Raw genomic sequence first — 24,170 nt, 5'->3', positions numbered from 1 at the left:
CTGAAGAAAGCCTAAATTCTGAATAGATCAATATGATGAAAGTAAACTCAAGCAATGATAAATGCAACATCTACTTGAGAATTCGAATGTTTTCATTCAAAAATGGTGATTTCTAAAACCGGACAAACCATTATCATTTTTTGGATAAACCATGATCAGAGGTGATCAAACCATGATCATAATTTCTGTTTGAGGAAAATCGTTAAAAAATTTGAATAATTTCAACGCCTTATGGCAGTATCAGCAACTAGAGAATTGGGGCTTTTCAATAAAGCCAAACTCGTATCGATTATATGTGATTTTAATGAAGAAAAATCGATTTGCATTTTGCGTAAAAACACCCCAAATCGAACAAACCAAGATAATTTACCGTTGAAGGACATCAAATAAATGTCTCTTGATATTTGAGGGGCTCAAAAAGAAAGGGGTGTAAGTGACATCATCGATTTCTTTACATCGACGCTCTCTTTTGGTCATAACTTAGCTACAATGTGCAGCTGTATTTGACAATGTGGAAGATAGGTCAGAACCTCATCTATCGGATTCTATGCAAACTCAAATGGCAACGTTTTTACAGTTGTGTTATCAACTAAAGAAAAAGGTGATGAAGAAAAATCGATCAAGTCACTTAGACCCCTTTCCTTCTAAGCACCTGATCTTAAAGTTTGGAAATTCAAGAATATAGGTCTTTTCAAAAATCCCATTATTTACCGAGTTATAGCCATTTTTGCGATGCGACATCTAATCTAGTACGGCCTTGACATAAGCCTTCAAACACGATTTTCGAAACTGGTGCACACGATATCTCAAGTTCTACTTGACCGATTTATTTCGAATCTGATGTGAATGAATCTCAATACATCTCTCTATCGCATGAACCAATATAAAGTTTAAATTTTACTATTTTTGAAAAATTTAAGTTGTCATAAAAAACGTGCAAAAAAGCCATTTCTTTTTTCAAACGGTCCCAATTCTGTCCAAAACAATTTTTTAACTTATCCGAGGTTCATACGATAGCGGCATCTTTACTGATTCCGAATCCACTCGATTTTTGTTGTTCCAGATAACTAGAAGAGCTTGAATTGTGTACGCCATAACAAACTATTTTCTTGTATTCCCTAATTTCACCAGCATGTAACTATTCTAATTTTGTTGTTTTTCGTTTAGTTCTTGTTGATTTGTTAAAAGATGAATAAACAAATAATGAAATAATGAATAGTAAAAATATTATGTTTTTATTCTTTCAGAGCTTAAAAAAAATTCCGAAATTCGTTCTTCTTCACTAGAATAAGAATTTTTTTTTTCAATTTTTTATCTCAAAACTATTAGGAATGGTAAAAAAAATAGTAGAAAAATTCTATTCACAAATGCATAATACACATTATATCTGATGGTGAGACATGCATTTACGAGTTTGTCATGCTCACCAGTCTGTTGCTGACAAAAATGCATTGTCGGATCTTGTACATGCAATGACACGCTTCAGTAAGGAATATTCCGCGGCTTATTTAAAGATATTCTAAATGTGAAACGAAATCATAATACTAAATCTGGACTGCAGTAATTGGAGAAACGACATTGTCATGTAACGGTACATTCGAGATTGCTGAATTGTACGTTATGATCTGTTATGATCTGTTATATCTGTTATGATCTGTATGACCACTGTAATCGCCTGATATGAATTAATTAAAAAAAAAATATTCGGAAACAATAACTGTTGAATCTTGTACTTGTATACACGATAAGCTCGTACAGCACGCGCCATATTTTGTACCTGTTTGCGTGTCTCCTTTCTTGCTCAAACAAAAAAGTTTGAACGATATATCTTTCTCCATAGCACAAATCTGAATACAAATAACGTACTCAAACACAAATCCCGAGAAAATCCCGCGGCGATGTGATGTGGGTTCGCTACTCTCGCGCACACGCTTTGGGGACCAATTATTTATTCAAACAATACCAAAAGTTTTGCCCCTTCGATGGGTCCTTATACCCACCCCTGTTGAACACCACTATACTTAAGAGCCCGAAAGACCCACGTGTTAAGCCAATCAAACCATATTCGTTATCCTCGGGTAGAGAGAAAACGTAAACAAGGGGGAAAACTCTGCCATCAACAACGTCATATTTCGCGTGAACGCGAAACATAACGTGTTTTTGCTCTGCTATCGCTAACTGATTTTTACGAGTTTTGCGCGTGAACGGCATTCCAATTTTCAATTATCCGCCAGCCATATAAAGAGAGCGAATATGAATTTATTGTTTCTCACTAATAATGGATCTGGTAGATTAGACTGCGAGGACCATGTTCGTCGTCATCATCCATTGTTGCTCATTTATTCAATAATGATGAGCCCACTGAATGCTTCTGTTAAATCACTGCATAAGCGAGTACAAATAAACATATTGACTCAGATAAACACACAATAAGAAAACGGATCCATTTTGCGAGAAACTATAACAAAAGTTATACCCAATACGAAGTTAACCCCAATAGAAGCTGATCGAATCAGGGCTGATAAAACAAAACGTTACGTGAAACAATCCCTAAAAACAAAAAAGAAACAATCCTTGCCCGGGTTATATGTAGGCCAAAGAAACAAAACAAGCAACAACAACAACCGATGGTCATTCCGAGGAAGTCTAATGAAAATATTATTGCTGCATAGATTCTCGGTTTTCCGCCTCAACACAACCATTCAGCAACACGCGAGCGGGGGGCTAGCTGATTTTTATGGCTTAGAGAGGGGTATGAAAAAGAAGTTTAGACATAAACCAGCGTTGCGATCGGGGAGGGCGCAATGACTGTGGAGAACAAGATTAGCAAACCAAGCGGAAAATGGGAGATAAGAGAATGAGGTTTTTTATGTGCGCTGGGCAATAAAAAACCTCATTCAGCACTAGAGAAGCTGCTGCTGCTTTAAGGGATTCATATAATAATTAACTTTAAGAGTAGCAGCAGCTAACTGCACACCAACCGGTCACCGACATTTGGTTGGTAACTCGGTAAAGGTTAACCTTTTGCACAGGAAGCAAACCAAGTCAAAACTTGTGGGGGCAATTAACTTTTTGGCCTTTGCCATTTTTATACATATTTAATACACTCTCGAGCGGTAAAACACAGGGACACAACTTTCATCGAGTTTTTTTTGCGAATTTTGACCAAGACACTTTTAGGCACCCATGAAAATGTTTGTTATGGGATCTGCCTTTTCGAATATAAAATTATCCTTTAAAGAATGTATAAAAATATGTTTGGACTACCGTTCTTATCATGAGAAACCTTCATTAATATTCAAATTAAATGCTAATGAGTAATCTCTAAGTTCAACTTTTATTTTAATTAATGTTGTTGTTATTTATAATGCCAGAATGTTTTTTTTTTTGGAAATAGAATTTCGGAATTTCACATTTCATTCTAAAACGAAAGTTGCAACGAACCTGATTTTAGAGAAAACCAATATTATGAAATCATTCTTTTGACACAAAATTACATCTTTTGAGAAAAAACTGCAGATACAAATTGGGAAAAAAACGAGAAATATAGGGGAAAAGGGAGGAATTTGGATCACCTAAGCAAATCGCCTAATATTTCCGAACCAATACGGTCTAAATAAAAAATGTCACATTGTATACTGAGCTACACTTGTTTCCTCTCAATCAATAATGTTTAATCATTATATCAAGCTTCAAATTACCAAATATATCATAAAATAAAAGAGATGATTTTTGGACATCAAAATTTGATGCGGGGCGATTTGGACCGTCTGTGGGGTGATTTGGTCCAGTGTGTGTTTCATCGAAAAAAACATACTTATGTTTATGTAAAGTATTTTGAGATAATGTTACAATCAGTAACAGTGTTCTGGGATCGATACCAGGTGTCTTGGCCAGATTCCAGACCAGAAAAATTGGATTGAGACCATCTCGAATTCTGCATGGATCTTTTCACTGTTTTTCGAGCATTTTCAAACACTTTCGATGCTTGTTCAAAGAAAATCCGTTCTTGTTGGCCTGCGTTGCTCTTTCAAGCTCTCCCTTCTTTCAACGTTGTCTGCCCATCCTTTTTTTGTAATTCAGCGGCATCTGAAATCAATTAGATCAAAGAAAAGCCTCAAACCTGTAGGACCAATCAATCAAAGAAAAGCCTCAAACCTGTAGGACCAATTCACCCCACAGAAACATGTCCATGTCACCCCACACAACATGCAAAAATTGAAATGCAATTAATTCCATTTATTGTTATCAAACTGATAGTTTCGCTGCATCAAATTGTTCCTCTTCTATAGACGAACAGAACTTTACTGTACAAATACACGAAAAGTTTGTTTAATCAGCGGGAAAAACCTTAAAACCACGATCGGAAAACTCCCATTTTTTGACAATCAAAGTGCTTGTTGTGTTCATGCTACCGTTTCCTTCCACCTGTCGAATTTTACCGAAGTTTTTTTTACACTAGGTACATACGGTTGAACAATAGCAAGACATGGCGTTATAAAAAATCTAAGTTGAGCCTTTTGAGATAAAGGGGTGGTCCAAATCACCCCGTGTTACCCTACTGATGTTTTACTACGCGAAATATGTGGTCATGTCTCGGATACGATAAGATTTCGAATGCTTATAACTCGAGTATTTCTTAATAGATCATAAAGATGTTTGCATCATTTGACAGGAAACATTTCTATGCATCTAACACTAAAAAGATTTTGTTTTTTGAGATAAACAATTGAATAGTTGTGAAATTTCAACCATTATCTAAACGCGCTAAATCTCATGTTTCAATAAATCTGATTTGTGCTCCTCAAATTGTACTGACCGAAAGGTTGCTCCAGAGTAAGCGGAATGTGTTTCCCTAATACGGACTTCAAAACTCAGGATCCTGAGGAAATCGGTATTGCAAATACATGTAAGTTGCGGGTACTTTTGTACTCTTTTGTGTTCGTTTAGACCGGAGTGATTCCCGTTCTGAACGGAAGATTTTTCGATGAGACACGCACTTGCTGAGCAACGCTTCAATTCTTATGAAAATGTCGAAAGTAACTTCTTCCTTCTAATGAGGTACAGTTATTCGAAGTGGCATTCACAAATTGTCAGAATGACGGAAAAACGTTGATAGCTATCAATTGAAAATGCTTCGAATGAAGCCTGGTATAGTCTAGATATTTTTCGCAACAAAAATTAAACATTTATTTAAGTTTAGCGCCTGAAAGGCACGACAACGTTGAATGAATACAGCGTCACATTCTCAACGGGAATTTCTCAATGGGAATCGAGGAAATATCACTCATTTATATAAGGGAAGGATTCGTTGCGTATTCAACTTTGCGATTTAAAGGATCTTCTTAATATTGTGTTTTTCGCTCCCACTCGTAGATTAAAAAAAATGCATGCATTTATTCCCTTTTTTTTGTATAAAATTCATAAAACACTTTATTTGAATTTCTAGGTAAAAAATAATGCAAAGCTTTCGTTTTAGACTTTTTAATCTGATAAAGAATAGTTTGGGTCGAAACTCGAATGTCGCCACCAGACGTGGTCATTTATCATCGCGGACATGAACAATATATCAAAGACACGAAAACAGATGTTGCAGAGAAAACTGTTTCGAATCTGATGAGAAAATTTTAACATCTAATTCCGAACAATGTTTCGTAAATCCAAATACAGGTCGGATTCGATTATCCGGAGTATTGATTTTTTTTCACTCCGTATAATCGATTCATTAAAAAAACGAATTTTCTCTCGGTAAACGTAAAATAATTATGATTTGCACTTATTTATTAACACGTTGACTGCCACATCAGTCATCGGTGACTGACCGTATAAAATATGATGATAAAGGTAGAAATTTATTTTTTTTTCGCAGAAATTTCACTACTTTCGAGAAGAAATATCATAAGAAACGATGTCCCTAATACGTTCAAAAATTTCCATGGAGTAAATTCTAATTCTCCAGTATTGCGCCTCGCATTGCTGTTTTACGATATCAATGCGTGGCTTAACGATAAAGTCGTTATACAACCGCGTGGCACTCGGTTTTATCTAGCTTGACCCGTTTGTATGTTTGTGACTTTGTAACTTTGTAATTTTATCTGTAGCGCTGTACCACAATCATAGAAATTTAACCCCCTTCCTGTTGACCGATTGATCTGAAATTCGGAACACATCTTTATCTCGGGTGTCATTATGAAACTGCGTATTCCATGATCTTGAAAATCCAATTTTCTCAAAATTCCATCATTATGGGTTTTCCCAAAACCCCATCAATATGAGTATCGAATAAAAGAGCTTGACCAGTAGAACACAGTTAATTATGGAAAATGAAAATCCAAGATGGCGGCCGCTACAGAATGGCGGATATTTTCTCAGAACCGATTCAATGTGGGTATCAAATGAAAGGGCTTAACTAGTAGAACACAGTTATTTAGGAAAAATGCAAATCCAAAATGGTCGCCACCACAAAATGGAACCATATATATTTTTATATCAAAACCTTATCAAATGGGTAATCAAAATGCTCGACTAGTATAACATAGCAGATCATGAAAAATCCAAATCCAAGATGGCCGCAGTCCCCAAATAACTAATTACTTTCTAAATGGTTTCATTCAGCTTGACCTGTTTGTATGTATGTTTGAGTGATGGCAACTAGCGATTGTTCTCTGATTATAACAACAACAAAACTAAGTTCTAATTCGGATCACAATCGTATTCTTGAGATTTAAGAAATTTGTTGAACAAATAAAATGCAGTCTGAATTTAGGAAGAGTATGAATAAGCACCACCAAATAAATGAGTAATGTGAGACTTGAGTAATATTTTCATGCTAATGAGCATAGCTTTCTCTATAACAAAAACTTTTTAAAGACAAAGTGCAAATGAAAAACATTACATATGAATATGTGGCAACACTGTCAGTATCTGATATATGGCCGTGCGGAATGAATACGCAAAATCGTTTGTTTAGAATGCATTCTCAAAATATGCACAAAGTAAGTTCCGTTCAGAGCCTGTACTGACACGTAGCAAAGTAGAAACAAAATTTGAACTCAGGCTTTTTTTCTGTCCCTGGACTGAATATAAAATAACAATTTCATTTGCGTAAAAAAAACTCATTTAGGCGGCTCGCACACCAGAGCAATAAGCAACTATCAAGCAGCAATACGCAATACGCAACAGGCAACATATTTTGTTGTATTTCGCATACAATAATTTCGCAGGCAATAAAAACGTCTGAGATTATGTAAACAATCTGCTTCATGAACGAAACTTGCCAAGTTATGGGCGATATGTTGCTTTTCAACCAACACGTTGTGTTGCTAGCAATAAACTCAACAAAGGCGATAGCGATATCGTAGTGCGTCGGTGTGCGAGATCAACATAAATGTGATGGAAAAACCCATTGACGATAATATTGCTTATTACATGTTAATAGTTGCTAGTTGCTTATTGCTCCTTTGTGCGAGCCGCCTTACACTTTATGATTAGCTGGTATGACAGTTAAACCGATTCCGGAAAGAATGAATGAAGTAGTCCTCTTTTGGGTTCTTAAAATAGTTTGGGCGAAAACACTTATATTTTTCCGATAGATGCCATTAGCAATTAGTGGTGATCAAGTCCAATGTCAGGGGGTCTTCGTAGCCACTTGGTTACGCGTTCGCTTACCAAGCTATCGATCGTGAGTTCAAACTCAGGGCCCTCAATTGACCATCTTTGTGTTGTTATAGAATAACTACGTCCACGCAACCATCATCACAATGGAAATCGATCCACGGTCGAAATGAGATCGATTCATCCATACAATGCTCTGCTCTGCAAGACACATCGGGCTGCTGTTCTATAAATAGCTCAACAATGATCAATATCAACTGTCTTCGCTGTCCGGTCTGCTGAACAATGGAAGAACAGAAAGAATACCCTTACGCCTAAATGGCTACTACTGTGTGATTTACCATAATGTAATGGAACAGAATACTTAACGCCTAAAATGGCTACTACTAACTACTGTGTAATTTACAATTTATAGAAACATAAACATATGTACATGTACACGATTAAAACCCGGCTCTGTTACAGCTAAAATGCTAATGAGCCTAATAAATAAATGAGATAAAAAAAAAAAAGTCCAATGTCCAACGTCATGCAATAAGTTAAATATATGCCGACATAACACAATAGAAGCATTTGTTAATTTCTGTTTGCATCGAAGATTATTATCAATTGAAAATATAAATTGATTTCTAAATTCTAAATTTCGAGGGGTCAAATGAGACCGTTTTTATGCTTTTTATCAAAATTTTCTTGCAAACTGCATTATCACAACATCATTTGCCTAAACTACCTTTCTTAGAACATACATCGAATGTATGTTTCAGTATCTTCTCCTCTCTTGTCATTTTTTTTACTGATAAATATATGTGATCTGCCCTAACTACCGCGACGGGTCATTTGACCCGTGTAAACATTCATATGATATCAGAATGATTTGTATGTGTGGGTGTGATACAAAACCATTGCATTACACATGTTTGCTATTGCTTTATATATTTTATTGTATTTGTGAATGAATAGTGAATGATAAGAATAAATTGTATTGTTGACTATCCAAGCGAGCTAACAGTCATTCCATATAGAATACCACGTTTCTCAACAGAACTGGATAAATCGAGTCATTGTGTTCACTAACTATAAAAGGGTCACTTGACCCGCCGCTGTGGTAGGATTAGGTATTAAATGAAACATCAGTAGGTTTGGTGTTAAATTCTTAAAATTTGCGGAAGGTTTTGGATATCTGCATTTAGGACGTTTCATCAAATAGCTGTAGTGAGACCATTATCAATGAAAGAATGTATTGTGAGTCGTTCCAACACTTCAAGAACGAGTGTAATTTCGGAATAATATCTGATTCATGTATACACTAATTTTTATTGCTCGAAGGCCATATTCTGTACTTGACCGGGTGTAGGGCATTTTGAGGTGTTAAGACCGAGCTTGAGTTTGAGCTTGGGTACAATTCGTAGTTGCTCTCCGTGATCATTCTAGTGACTAGCAAATCATTCTCGTTGTGCAATTTTCGGTGATTCGAGCTTTAAATGGTCAATAAACGACGCCGGCTACGTCCTTACAGTCACCAGGGGAAGGGAAGGAATGTTAGTATGATATTCGCCACCCGAAGGCCAGAAGGGTCGCCTCTATAGCGTGGTTCCCTAGCATTTATCATGAAAAGGATAGTTGTTAGTGGGAATGGTTAAGAAAAATCAGGATTCACTGCGGTAAGTGATGTGATTCTAAAAACGTGAACTCTCAACTATTCGGCGAAATGGGATGAATTCTTTTCTATGAATGACTGTAATTTAATTCTAATTTTTTCTCAATTTTCACAGAATGATTACTACATAATATTTTGTAAGCCGTAAAACTTTTACATTTTTCGAATTTTGTGTTACTCAAGGACATAAAAGTTACGACTAGGTTTTCAACAAAAATAAGTAAAATTCTATTCTATCAAGGACGGAAAATAATGGACATGCTCAAAACATTTTCCTACGTGACGATTCTTGTGTTTTTAAAACTTTGTTTTCAAAGGCAAATGAAGCAAATCGAAGGTTAGATGACTGTGGGAATATGAGTGAGATTTATTCGTTAGTATGCACCGGGCTGGAGTTTTTCTTCTACACAATTACACAATTCCCATCAGAATATACAAGGAATTTTAACGAATTATAACCAAATAATCTAAACTTTTGGATAAAATGTATGACAAAAGATAAAATTGATTAGAATTGATTAGAAAGATAGAAAAAACTTAGCTGTGGGATATACTTGCTTGACAATTTAACTGCTTGTACAGCTATTATGTCTCCGATCATCGTGATAATACCACTCGAATAAAATTCGATTATTTCTCTTGCTGCCGTGTGTGAATGGCTATTTACACACGATCCCGCTCTGATTATGAACGACTCACGAACACACTAACACTTATAGCTTGCATCACTCGGTGGAAGAAAAATAAACATGATGGAGTATGAAAATGACCGAGTCAACTGGAAAGCGGTCCGAGTTCACATGAGGCGAAAATGCCTAATATAGATTTAACTCATAAACTTTGATCTTCTACTTTCAGTAGATTTCATTTCACCGCCACTTCACTATCTGTTTTGCAAGCACACACAAACGCGAAGAAAAATTGCGTATTCCAAAGCATGACGGACTGTACCAAAAAAAATGTCTCTCCATGTTACGCAATCGTCATGCAAAAACAATATAGTTCTATACCTGTTCCTCAGAAACACCGATGTCAACGTTTAATGATGTTTCCTTCGTTGTGTCCCTGTTTCATATCCCTCCTATCCGATCTATAAACTTTTACTTAGTCGTGGCAATACATACACACACTCTTTACAGATACACGGACTAAAGGTTGTGCAGTCCACTGATCATTCAACAAGAGCTAAAGGTTGTACCGCTCATGGCAACTCTACATGAACTGATGATTGCGCCGGTTAGTGACCATTCTATCCTGGATTCCTCGAGTCGAGAAGACGCACCACGCTAGATATGGGGTACATACTAGGGGGGCGTTGCTGATTAATGGTCAACTGCATCCCAATAGGAAGTATCCCGTGTCGGGCACACGTACAGAGCATTGGAGACAGCAACATCCCAATTACGAGAACACTTGTAATACTAACCTCGAGCCGACCGCGAGTAATCGGTTACATATTACTAACATAGATAATAAGAAAAACTGTCAAAATAATGAACTCCGGCCCCGTCAGGATGACGCCATATGAGCCTTGATAAAAATATATATTTTGGAAAAAAAAATAGTTTTCAGCAGTTGCATAAATCAATTGCTTCTTTAGTTGTCTAAAAAGTTTCGAAAAACTCCACTGAATCCGTTCTTTATTTCGTATCACTTTCTCGTAAAACCGAAGCACTTGGTTTTAAATCAGAAAACTGTGAGGAATAGCACAGATCCCAAACGCGTCTGTCTGCAATCGCAGCTCAATCCGAACTTCGGCATTTTGAGGTGTTAAGACGACGACCAGTTATCAAATGCAATTGGGTGGCTCGAGTCAACCATGGCCAAATGGTCTCAATGCATAACGGGAGAGACGATACACTTTACTCGATGAGATGAGATTCAAAATGAGTCAACGAAAATTTAATATAAATTAATTCCAAGCAGTAGGTTTTTTAGACTCCGTAATAACAAAGAAGTAACATAGAAAACTCGACGTAGTTTTTTTGTTCAACTTCAAATTTATGTGAGCCAGCTTGTTCCCTTCGGATATTTTTGTATACTTACAAATCGTTCCAATTCTATCCAATATTCGGCTAAATCCAATACAGAAGGAATCATTTTCCGGGTTTCTTCGGAGCAGTGTTCCGTGATGCGGGGATAAGGTCAGCTACGAAGAGAATTCCCTCCCAAAAGCTGCAAAACGAGAGTGAAGTGCCCCTCTTATGAGCCTCCTAAGAATGCATCATTTTTGGTTGGATAATCGTTGGAGGAATTACAAAATCAATATCAAAGCGATTGCATCGATGATGCCGGGTTGGATCTCAAACAGGGAGACAAGTTCAAAAACTTCACCCGGTGAAAAAAGTGTCCAAAATAGCCACCCCAAATAGCTCCATTGGTACTAAAACTGGATGATTACTACTTAAGAATAATTTTAATACAATATAATCCCGATTAACTGAGGAATTGAGTGGAAAAATCTCCACGAATGACGAAATTGTGGACAACCTAATGAAAACCTTAACATTTTTAAAACTACTATGGAACACGCTTTTGCGGATAATAGGGACTCCACTGTATGTATAAACCGAAGAAAATATCAGTGGATGCTTGGTGGCAAAAGAGAAGCGGGATTAATTATCCGTGCCAGTAGTTTCACTAATGCTATAAAGCCAAATCATTATAGCCAAATTTAGATTGCCAATATCAGGAAATAATAATTTAGAACAGTCCAATTGAGTGCTCTTTTGAGTGCGCAATCTACTTACCGCTTCGCCCTCAGTGTGTTGTGCATCGCCATTGACTTGTGGTTTGAGCTGATCAACGTCTTCAATTTTTTCCAACTTGCCGGCACCCTCTGTGACCACTCCGTCCTTTGCCGGGTCTGTAGTTATGTCAACCGAACGCTTACTCTGTGCTTTACCCATGGCTGCCGGTAAATTTTTTTACGTTTGTTCTGGTTGGGATGGATTTTTCTGGAAAGTAGAGATAAAGGAAACAAAAATTATCGAATTAGCAAACAGAGTGGTACAGTCTCTCGCAAAATTGAGTGTACAAATGCTACTTGACGATACTTTCCATTTATTAAGTATAAAATATTCTGAATACATTGATTCTTTTGATGCATATTAATTACTCACACAATTAACTAGCTGCACGTGCAATAAAATTCTGGGAAAAGTTTTCTGCTAATTGTTTATTCCTAAAAATTCAAAACAATCTCTATTCTAGGCATCGCAAAATTGAGTGTACACCTAGAATTTCTCCGAACAAATCAACCTTGTAAGTAAGATCTTTGCGAATTAGCGTAGTTTTTTTCGTTAGTGATTGGTGTCAACACTCAACCACTGCTTGGGCAGTGTTGTTTTTTGTTTTTTATTGATGTTTGAAAAAGTTTTTTATCAAAATGGCAAGTTAGAGGAAATAAAGCGATATTGTTACACGTACAATGATAATAAATATGAATTGACGTGGAAAGACTTTGCAGGAAATAGCAGATATAGTCGGAAGAACCCACTATACAGCAAAGAAAATCATATACAAGTGGAAATACGAAGGAACCATGGAAAATCTCCCGAGTAGAAGACACAAACGTATCCTGTCTTCTGATGATGAAAGAGTAATTGTGCGAATATTTCGAAAAAACTCTAAAACAAACATTCCTAAAATGACTACCGAAGTAGTCAGCCTCATTGGAAGACTTGTCAGCACAGATACTGTTCGGAGAGCAGCAAACAGCAACAATCTGAGAAGTCTTGATGGCCGTGAAAAGCTTTTCATCTCAAAGGCGAATATGAAAAAACCACTACAGTTTGCTAAGGCATATGTAAAATGACCTAAAGAGTTCTGGAACAAGGTCCTTCATACGGATGAGATGAAAGCCAATCTCTTTGAATCGGATGAAGGACAAATAGTGTGATTACTACTTTCAACAGAATGATGACCCGAAGCAAACCGACCTCATCATGCGGGAATCCCTGCTCTATAACGTCCCAATCAACACAAAACACCTCCGAAATCACCGGACTTCAACATTACTAAGTATCTTTGGTGGGAAATCAAGAGCCATCTGAAGAATAAAAATCCTGGGAACAAAGCGGAACTCGAAACGTCGATTACGGAGATCTGGGAGGCACTTCCGTCTACAGCGACCACAAATCTCGCCTCGTCGCTTGCAGGAAGTGCTGGACGCCAAAGGGGGGCCATATTATCTGTTAACATTTATGAACTGATTTTAATTTTATTTCTAAGATAAACTTGAACTGTGCACTCAACTTTGCATCGTCTGAATCGAAGATTTTTTTTGTTTGTTTTTTAAACATGAAGTAGAAATGTGACCATTTTAATTTTTTTCTTATCCCTACATGACAGTGAAAAGGATCAATTTTACGATGAATATGAGTGGCTTTTCATTATTTACTTTTGAATCCCGAAAAACTCAAAAATAACAAACCAGAACGGCTTGACAACTTGACAAAGCGAAGCTTTGTGTAATCAGTCGGACATCGTCCCGTAGATGGGCAGCATCGAGCCCGAAACCGGTCGACTAAAAAGGTAAATTTACCATTCTTTTTATGTTTGTAAGAACCATAAGTGTTGTGTCCTGTCGCGTTCCGCGTGTTGTGTGTGTACAGAAGTTCTTACGTTAGGACAGTGTCTAGAAATGTGTGAAACCAGAACGGGGTGTATACTTAATTTTGCGATTGATTGTATGTACAGCGTGAAAACTTTCCCACCATGAACTGACTAATTTGCATCAATTTTAAACATCATCAAATAGAGTTTAACACTGCACATCGATGCTGAAGCGATTTGCCCAGCAACATGATCAGAATTTGTCGTCGAGAATCTTTTACTGAACTGGTTTTGTTGGTCGGATTGACCGAACTTGACAAATTTCTCATCTCAAATCTTTGATCTGGCATTAGGTTGCCACTACCAGAGCAGCTCGCCGCCTAATGAGCAAGCAATAAAGCTAGGGGGTATAAAATACAACCATCGAATAAAATAAACTGACCAGAGGCTCCAAGCCGCGTATATATCAAGCCGGCAGACCGGCGCGAGAAGAAATATAAACACACACCGGCCAGGTTTATCTCGTTTATCAGATAGAAATGTTGAACCCGGCGGCGCTCAAAGAAGAGATGATTCCAATGGAAGAGTGCGATCAAAATGAATCTATATTCCCCGTTATATTATTGAAAATCATTACATGTGAGTCTCGTAGTTGACTATAAATCGATTCCTGTTCTTGATATACGAGTTTCAATTATAAATTTAGAACGGGGCACCGGAAGGGCAATATAATTAAGATTTTCTTCGTATGATATTCAACAGGTTTGGTTTGGTTGGGTGTACAAACTAATGGGATTATTTTAATTAACATATTCTTAATCGAAACTACTGCTAATCCCATTTTTCCTCAATCGACGAAAGTCATAGGAAAAACAACATAACGTAGTTGCTGGATGATTCCAGCTGCATGACGCTAATTCGAAGTGAGAAATGCACTGTGGCCAAGTGTCGGGGAAAAAGAAGAATTATGAACATTTGCACTAAGCCATGGACAGAGATGTAATGGAATTTGATACAGTGTGAAATGAGAATGCCCTGGATGTCTCCGGAGCAAACTGTCGCTGTGAAATTAATAATGACACACACGATGTGAGTCAATGATCATCTAAGAAATGGTTTGTCTATTTCCAAACAATTATACAAAAAATATCACTCTGAGGAAGCGAAATTCCTCTAGGATTACACCACATAAAAAGTAATAACGGAGATTTCCCACACCGTTAGGTTATGTATTCAATACATTCCTCGTATTATATGAATGAAATAAACCTGCTCTCAAATCAGACCTTAACATACATAGTTCACGCCTAGGTGTCCAGTTTGAATGAAAAGTGTAAAGCACTAATAACAGCAACTGAGCGTTAGAGCTGTTACCACCGTAGTTTTTACCGAGATTTATCAAATATAATAAAACTCGGAATTCTATGAAAACCACCGGTGGTGAACTAATTTTGTTTTTTCCTTGTTCATGCTTTGGTTGCCTTTGATCGACAATTTAACAGAACGAATGTATAGATAGAATGCACACAATGGGTGCCCATCATTTGCGTCTAAGTTCTGTACTATTTTAAACTCGGCAAAACTATTTGCACCATCATTAAGTGCGCGGAACGGAAACGTCACACACACAGTCTGAATAATAATATTCCCCTCCGCCACCACTCATCCCAGGGATAAAAAAAACTCCGATCTCCGCGAACACAGCTAATGATGATAGGCACAATAAAATAATAATAATAATGCTCTTTTCCGTATCTATTTATACTGTGCTGCAGGCGGCTGTGGGATGACTTATAAACTACGGAGAGCCTTAATGTTACTGCCATTTACCATTCGAACCATTGCCTTTTATAATCGCAATGGCATACATCTCTGACAGGGAGCTGAGAAGCGGAGGTGGCACTCCTTGCAGTTGTTTCTGAGCTTTCAGTGAAATATATAAATCGGAGATCCAGTTAAGAGTAAACCACAACATACAACCCAGCAATGCCTATTCAATATTCGGTAACAAGAATTGGAGAATACCTTAATCATATTCTAAAGGTGGGTTCATATAATAGTTAGCCGGGGCAATTACATTGACAGAAATGCACAAGACGAATGTGGAAGTAAATCAGGCTCCATTACTTCTAAAGCGTGCGAAAAATAAAGAAATCTCGCTTCTTCATCATTTATTTTCGTTCTTTTAGGGCTGTTTCGAGGATGCTCAAAATTCCGTTCCAAACATGAGATGATTGCAATTTCCGATTCCAGATTCATATTCCGATTTCAGATACTAGAGTCAAATTTACAAATTACAAATGTAAGTTATTGAGGATTTTTATTACAAAAAAGATCATTAACATATTTCATACATATTTAAATACAAGATTTGATTAATTTTTTTTCAGAAATCAATTAACATTACAGGGCGGATTAGATTATATACAGTCTTGGATTACTTTTCACCGTATACAATTGAATCCTGTATATAATCGGGTCAAAAAAAATTTTTTTTTATTAGTTTTTTATGCACAGTGGAACCCCGATTATTCGCGAGCGGATAATCCGCGGTGCGGATTATGCGCGACAGCGAGTTCCATAGTAAATCCATAAACCTTCCCGGAATTTGTCTGTGAGTGATACGCTCATGTACTTTTGTTTTGGCCATGGCTTTCACATTATCTGACTACTGGTGTGCACGACCTTCTAGATGGCTAGTTTAATGATTTCTGTATTGATAAAAACTAGTTTTCATGCTGAAATATCTTCTTTTCATGTTTGGAACTCATTTTTAGTCCATTATTGCATTATCCGCGATTTTCGTTATTCGCGTTGAGCGAGCCAGACTATTCCGCGGATAATCGGGGTTCTACTGTATATATTTTTCGTTTCTTGTATATAAAAGAAAAATTTTATTTTTGATTCATCTCCTTAATGTCAGAAAACACCTTTCTCACATGAAAAAAAATATTTTTTTCCACAATCTCTCATAAGGATATAGATGATCATATTTGATGAAAAAAATCCTTCCACGCATATGCTCGAATTTCAACAATGACAGAGTTAGAGAACTTTTTTTTTGTTTTGGACTCTGTTGCCTCAAACTGGCTCTACACTAAAAAGTACGCTGCATAAGCCAATTCTGTTGCCTTCAGCTCAAACCAGAGCTCCATTACTGTAGAGTAGGGTTTCTCAAAGTGGTCGATACCGACCCCTTGGGGTCGATTTCGGTTTCCAAGGGGTCGACACAAACGAAAATTGATTCTGGGGGTCGACGAGGTCTAAAAATCGACCCCTATTAATGAACACAAGTTCTTATTTGCAACTTTCTTGATACTGTATAAGTTGTATTACGTGAAGCAACTTGTTATAATAATGACTAATATTTTAGTAGAACGAATGAAGTCATGATCAAATTCAAGTCCAAACAACTCATCGACTAATTTAATTCAAGAAATGACAACGTGATCACACAACTGAATAATGTGAACTAAAATGAAGTGATTGAAAAATCATTTAAGAGATATTTAGTTACGCGTAGCATATTTTCTATTACTTCAGGATACTTGGTCGGTGTTAAGTCAGACCGGTTCAAGTGACATTTCCATGATTTCGAGAAGCTTGAAGCCTGGTGATATAAAGGATTTTCATTGATCATTCAAAATAAGTGCTGTATGCTTGATTTTTCAGATCTGATAATTCAATAATTCAATCAATCAATTCAATCAATAACTCTAAATTTCTAATTTTGCGACTTGGTCCCCTCTGACTTAACACCGACCTCTTGTCACCGAAAATTATGAATATTCGGTTTTTACGCTGATTGATGTATAATGCAAATTTTCTATACAATATTGACTACATGCAAGTTTATCAATGAGTAGACTCGTGAACATACCTGAAACAACTAGTACTTACACTTACAAAAATGCGTAGTAAAATAAGCTACAAAATATTAGGTACGTACTTTCTACTAAAAATGACTTTGAGCAATGACATCGTTCAGAGACGAAATGACAAAGTATTATTACAGACCAACAGATCCTCTCTCCAGTTGGGCGAGTTTGCATTACCTGTCAATGGAGCTCTGTTGTTAGGTTATGTTCCATATATTGAAGATGAACAACGAAACCGTTCGAACGCGGATATTTAATGATTCAACTCACCAATATTAAATCGGATTTAGATAGATTGGTAGAAAGTCACCAGCTTCATTCACAACATTAATTTGATGTAAGGTGCAGGTATTTTTGTATTCGCATACTTTTCTGAAGATCGGAATAAGTTTCTTCAACACAGATTTCAAAACCAATGAGCCAGGGGAAATCGGTATCTTTACCCTCGGGAATATGTGCAGATTTCAAAAGCGGTATGAACACAATGCTTTGGCTCGGTTATCCGAAAATATCCTATGATGTCTTCAGCTCACTGAACTTCTACGTATACCGTTTGGCAAAATGTTGATAACAATTTGCTGCGATAACGTCGATAACGTCGATTGAACAACATGCGTTCAACTTACATGTCAAAATTAAAACTGAGTGCCTGGAGCTCAATCAATCAAGCAAGTTTGCGGTTCGAGAAGTACGTACACTTGGGAGATGCAATAAATTCAGAGGGAAATGTAAAATACATTGATCGTTTAGCCATTCTGGCGTTCACACATTTTGGAAGTCCACGAGAAATGAATGAATTGAACAAGGTATCATGCCTTACGACATGCAACGGAGAAAGTAATCTATCACAATGCATGAATTGACCTAAATTGGGATTTTTTGCATTTGAATTCTGGAATTGTTTCATTCAATCACTGGTTTAATGAGTAATTTAATCAATACACTCAAATGACTACTCAGAAAACGGTAGTCCTACGTCAACCTTGCGATTGTATTTTAGGTGTAACCCACCCAAAGTTTTTGAATGCGTCTTTCGGGGACATATTTTTATCTTTACTTTACCATTTTAAAATTAATTCCAAAAATTAATTACTTACTTTAGTATTTGTAAGTAATTTGTATAAATTCTTAATTACACTTGATAATTACTGAGGCTCATGTATACATTTATTTTGTTCCAATTTAATGAGAAAGTAATGTCAAGTTTTCTCATTTCATCAATCGCATAGTTTTCAGATTGGTAAATATTATCGTAAATATATCTATCGAAAATCAAGTACCGTAAACGGGGGGAAAATTGGGGGGAAATTGATCAGAAAAAAATGTTAATATTTCTGAAGTTTTCTTCCTTATTCATACCCAGTTATTTTCAAAACCTGGTGCTAAGGTCACAAAACGTTATAAAATGTTTCGTTGAAAAATTTCCTTAAACGTTCATTGTACATTGTAAGCGGAAAATATCAAACTTGGCTTTAGGGTGAAATTAATCAATCTTTTTTTTCATTATTTTTTAGGGTAATATGTGCATAGAAATCTCAACTTAGTACTACTAATAAAAATGACGCAAGTAACACTACGGTGAGAAGGCAAAAGTTTCACTGGGAACGTTAATACCATCTCTACTTGGATTTTCTTGGATTTTCTGTGCCTACGATACGAATGATGTTCATGGTTTTGAGAATACAAAATCTGATTTAATCCATCTAAGTATAGGTGTGCCTTTCTCATATCTCAATCTAAAGTTCGATCTGCAGGTCATACAGAAACCTGGCTAATCCAAAAACCCTTGAAATGATCACCAATGAACTAGTTTTGACAAACCAACCATGAAGTGGTCACTTCTCTTGGAAACCTGATCCGGAACATATACAGGTTACGTCAATGAGGTTGTATACTATGATCAGAAAGTTCCGGGATGTTTGACATAGGACTATGTCTTTGATTTCTATATAGGGGGGTCACTCTACGAAAAAAGTAACGATTTATTAAGAGTTTTCAAACGCATATTACTCAAAATGGTTATTGCGACATATGTTTTGTTATATATCATTAGGCAGGAAATTTATCCAGAATTTTTTTTTTTGCTTGAAACAGTGAATATAGTAAAGAAAGTTAACAATTTGACGATTTCATTAGGTATGTTTTCTTTCGATTGCACTATCCACTCGCTCCCTCCCCGACGCAACGAGCAATCTTTTTACCTAAATTCGGGCGTTAGCTCATAATGTGAGTTGATGCATAGATTGAATTATTCTCCATTTACCGATAATAGGCATTAATTTTATATTATATTGTATGTTGTCCAATCAATTTGTGCTCAATTCATGTTTTTATCGTGTATGTCTCACTACTAACAATTTATGTAACTGTGGTACAGGATGTCATAATATCGAGTATGTTGTTTGGTTATGTAAAAAGGCAATAAATGAATTTAAATGGCTGCTGATTTAGAAGATCGAAAGGGTATACCCACGTAAATCAGATTATGTTAGCTTGAGTAGTCGCGATCTTACAGGGCTATAAAGTTATTACAAACAATGTTCCGGAACGAAGGAGATAATGCTATTTTTATCCATAATATATTTTTGTAGTCATAGATTGATTTGACTCAGTTCTATATTTATGTTGTTCTAGACTATTTAGACTTGTGTTCAAAAATGATACATCATGACTCTTTGTCTTCTTCTACATGATTGAATAAACAGAAGAAAAGGGTAGTAATGGCTTTAATGAAATTTTTGTGTATATTTTTGAACAGAATGCGGTACCGAACCCGTTTAAAAGATTCAAGTACACACAGGAAACGGTTTTTCCAGGGCGTCTATTTGATGTATCAGAAGAGAAAAAATACAGATTTTGAACAATGAAAAACTCAATTTAAATGCAATTACTACACACAATCACAGTCTTATGTCATGATCCCGTCCGTGCCCCTAGGCTCAGACCCATTAACTGTTTTATTTAAACGTTCCGTTCAAGCAGGGACCGGTTTTTTCCCTTATGTTGATACGACCTTAAGACGCAAATCTGTCAGGTTAAGAGCTATCCAATAACTAGTGTCTGTCTAGTGTCACAAACGACCGGAAATGTGGACCGACAATTCATGGATTTTGCATGATGACAACGCGCGATCGCACCGATCCCGAATCGCACTGCATTATTTGACCAAACATCAAATAAATACCATCAAGCAAGCACCGTATTCACTTGATATGGCTTCGTGCGACTTTTTTTTGTACCCCAAGATGAAGTTACCACTTCGTGGAAAAAAATTTCAGTCGATCGAGGAGATCAAAGAGAATGCGACGAGGGAACTAAAGGTCATCCATTCGTCGGGGTATAAGGGATGCATGGAGGATGGGGTCAAGCGTCGGCACATGTGTGTTGCTTCAGATGGATCATATTTTGAAGAAGATAATAAATTTGCTTGAAATATAACTCTATTTTATTTAAAAATTCGCGAGCCTTTCTGATCTGTTTGAATTCTTTACAAATGAGTTATTTTTAAAAAATTCGGTAGTTTTGGATTCTGGAATCCATGGCCCCTGAACTTGTTCCGGAAATATCTCCGGAATACGTGGACCGACTCCGGTAAAACTTTCAAATGAAGCTTGTCCAGTTCGGTCATCCGTTTCCGAAAAAACTAAGTCGCAAAATTGGTTGTACGGTTAAGAAAAAGTTGTCTTCATGGTGCTTCTTTGTAAAATAGATCTTATTCGCTTGTTTCAATAGTATTTGTTACTATCTGATAACTGTTTTTACTCGTAAAGAATCTGTTAGGTTCGAATTGATGTGTATAGCGTCTATTAATATCGCTTTGAAGTGTTGAAAATATAAGAAACATATTTTCAACACCATGCTCAAAAATGCAAACGAAAATGCTGTTCAGAAAAAGCATAAATTTGTATGCAATTTTACAAGCGTTTCGAAGGGAACCACTGACGAAAAGAATCTACAGATGATTATTGAACGTCTCATATGGAAATATTTTTGAATTCAATAAAATCATACCTTCAAAAATTTCAGTTCGGTTTCATTGGTACGCTTGATCAATTTCACCTCGGTGCTCAATTTGTTTCAAAAACTATATCAAACGTTAGCATAAGTGCGTTGCAGCGCATGTGTAATACTCTAAAGCAGATGATATCAATTGCGATTGCTATTTTTTTTTATTTTCTGAACTTTAAGGGGGTAGTAGGGGTAGTGGGGGCAAATTGATCATGGGGGGGGGCAAAGTGGTCACCTGCTTGTTTGGTAGTATAACTATTGACTATTGAAACCGTATTGATAGTCACCTTATGTTTGAAGAATTCAATGACTTTTGAGTCACTCTTTACTTCAGTAGAGCTGTCAAAATGTCAAAATATGAATAAACACAAAAATTTCTCTATCGATAGCCATTGGGCCGTAGTTCTGTGCGCATTGTATCTATGGAATTTCACGTGAAATTTAGTATATGCAATCTGATATGTTGGACAAATCATCAGGAGAGGATATTTTGTTCAAACTCAGCGATTAATTAGCATAGAGATTTATTTCGTTTTTGGAGGCAATGTGGCCATAGGTGTTATTTACTTACAATGTTCTGTTTACTAAAGCTGACATACCTCGTCACATTCTGTTCTTGAAGAGGTTTCCCTGGAAAAATATGCCACTCCAACTTAACGAAGCCAATATTCTGCGGAACGTTATGTGTTTCTTTCTACATTTTTGTATGCATGAGAAAAATTAAATTGAGACTCTAGGTGAATACGTCAAGCTTATTTCATACACGTATCTATCTATCCCATTTAGCTTGACATGTGCGAGTAACCACTTTGCCCCCACTAGCTGACCACTTTACCTCCAAGCAAAAAAAAAAAGTTCGATTTTACACCTTTTTTTTCTAACGATGAAAAGTGTACTATTTTGAATTTTTATAGCAAAAACCGTTTGCTATCTTGAAGAACAATGAGTCGAATTATAATATTCTTCGAGAAACGGGAATCGAATCGATATGTGGACGCTGGAAATGGGCATATTCCTTAGGGTGACCACTATGCCCCCACTTCCCCTACACTATGAGCATCATGAAAAGCATGTGATTTTCGCCATTTTTTTTCGACGAGAAAATAAATCACTATGATTTATCTGATATCACAGTTTTATTAGGTATATATTACTTAACAAACCAAAAAATATATTGGTGTCAATTGGACTGTCCCCTGAATAGCCGCAACCGATTTGTTGAACCCTTGCAGTCAAAACCTTGTAATCTGGTGGGAGTTCTACAAGTTTTTCTACTGGACCGATTTTAACCAATGTTTTTTTACGTAATCCCGGATATATTTCCTGTCATCGTACGTTGTTTTTTTTTTGACTGTAAAAAAAATGCGTTTTGCCTCAAAAATCGAGACAAAAACGTTCACTAAAATTAATTTTTTTCAAATATCAAGAAATATATTTTTTAATTTTTTTCATGTTTCCATAGTATACTACCCCCTTAAGATCAATGTGCTTATTTACATGCTATGTGGTGTTTTAATAATACGTAAATTTAAGTAATTTTTCACGTCCCCTAGAAACGAATTTGAACTGAGGTTGAAAAAAATCTTGGCATCTGAGCTACTAGATATTGATAGTTCGAATAGTTCTTGTAATGTAGTATAGAAAAATTGTTATCTTTAATAACAATCAATTCCTTTTTCAATGCAATTTTATTTCCTATTGGAATTTATTTCAATACCTAGAATAAATTACACGCAATCACTTGGTGATATTTATTAATGGTCATATATCCATGAATGGTTTACGATAGTATCGCATGCTAGAAACGTACCATGAAATTAATTCATTCTTGACAAAAACTTATCTGCAGGGCTATACTTAGATTTTGGTAAATTATACCAGCTCTTATGAACTCGACCACAATTTGAACGAAATGGCGTTCATAAACGGATCGAGGACACAAACTGTTGCTAACACCACACGCACACACACACACACTCACACTTCATCGTCTCGTGACGACGCCTATTTGCGTGGCATTCCACAACCGCTCATTTTGATTAGTGCTTCAGGTCACGTACATGATATCCTCTTTCTAGTCTCTCTCCCCATCATCTTTTAGGGGCTCTTGCTGTGTGTGGATTGCTATCGAAACTAGCAGCAGGTTGTTGATAGAACAACACCCAACCCGCTTTCTCTCCCATTAACCCCCTCCTTCCTTCCCATTAATAATTTCCTTTCTAAACTTTGATAATTCTTGCTGCTGATGACGCGTTCACTGTCCCAGCGGGGCAGAGCACACGCAGGGCATCCACAACAAACCGGTAACACAACTTTTCTTCAAGAATTGGTACTTCCGGATATCCGGCTCAGAGATGGGGCCGATGTGTGCGCCATGTGTGCTCTAGCGTGAAGATAGAGATGGTAATAATATTTTTTTCTCGCCGGTAGTGATATTTTCATTTCTCATAAAAGTG

The 24,170-nt window shown here is 36.5% G+C and overlaps 1 protein-coding gene across 5 annotated transcripts in view; it reads right to left on the bottom strand.

Annotated features, from left to right (window-relative positions):
- LOC129779729 (A-kinase anchor protein 200-like) overlaps positions 1–24,170 on the bottom strand; it is a 249,670-nt gene that overhangs the window by 106,963 nt on the left and 118,537 nt on the right. For all 5 annotated transcript variants that reach the window (XM_055787379.1, XM_055787377.1, XM_055787380.1 and 2 more), the window contains exon 3: positions 12,022–12,228. In XM_055787379.1, the coding sequence (XP_055643354.1) occupies positions 12,022–12,180 (159 nt within the window). In that variant the 5' untranslated portion in view covers positions 12,181–12,228. The remainder of the gene's footprint in view (positions 1–12,021; positions 12,229–24,170) is intronic.

This window comes from Toxorhynchites rutilus, chromosome 3 (assembly GCF_029784135.1).
Source record: "Toxorhynchites rutilus septentrionalis strain SRP chromosome 3, ASM2978413v1, whole genome shotgun sequence".
In the NCBI taxonomy this organism is placed as follows: Eukaryota; Metazoa; Arthropoda; class Insecta; order Diptera; family Culicidae; genus Toxorhynchites; species Toxorhynchites rutilus.
Note: the sequence above shows the minus strand (reverse complement) of the source record. Positions and strands in the feature narration are given on the sequence as shown.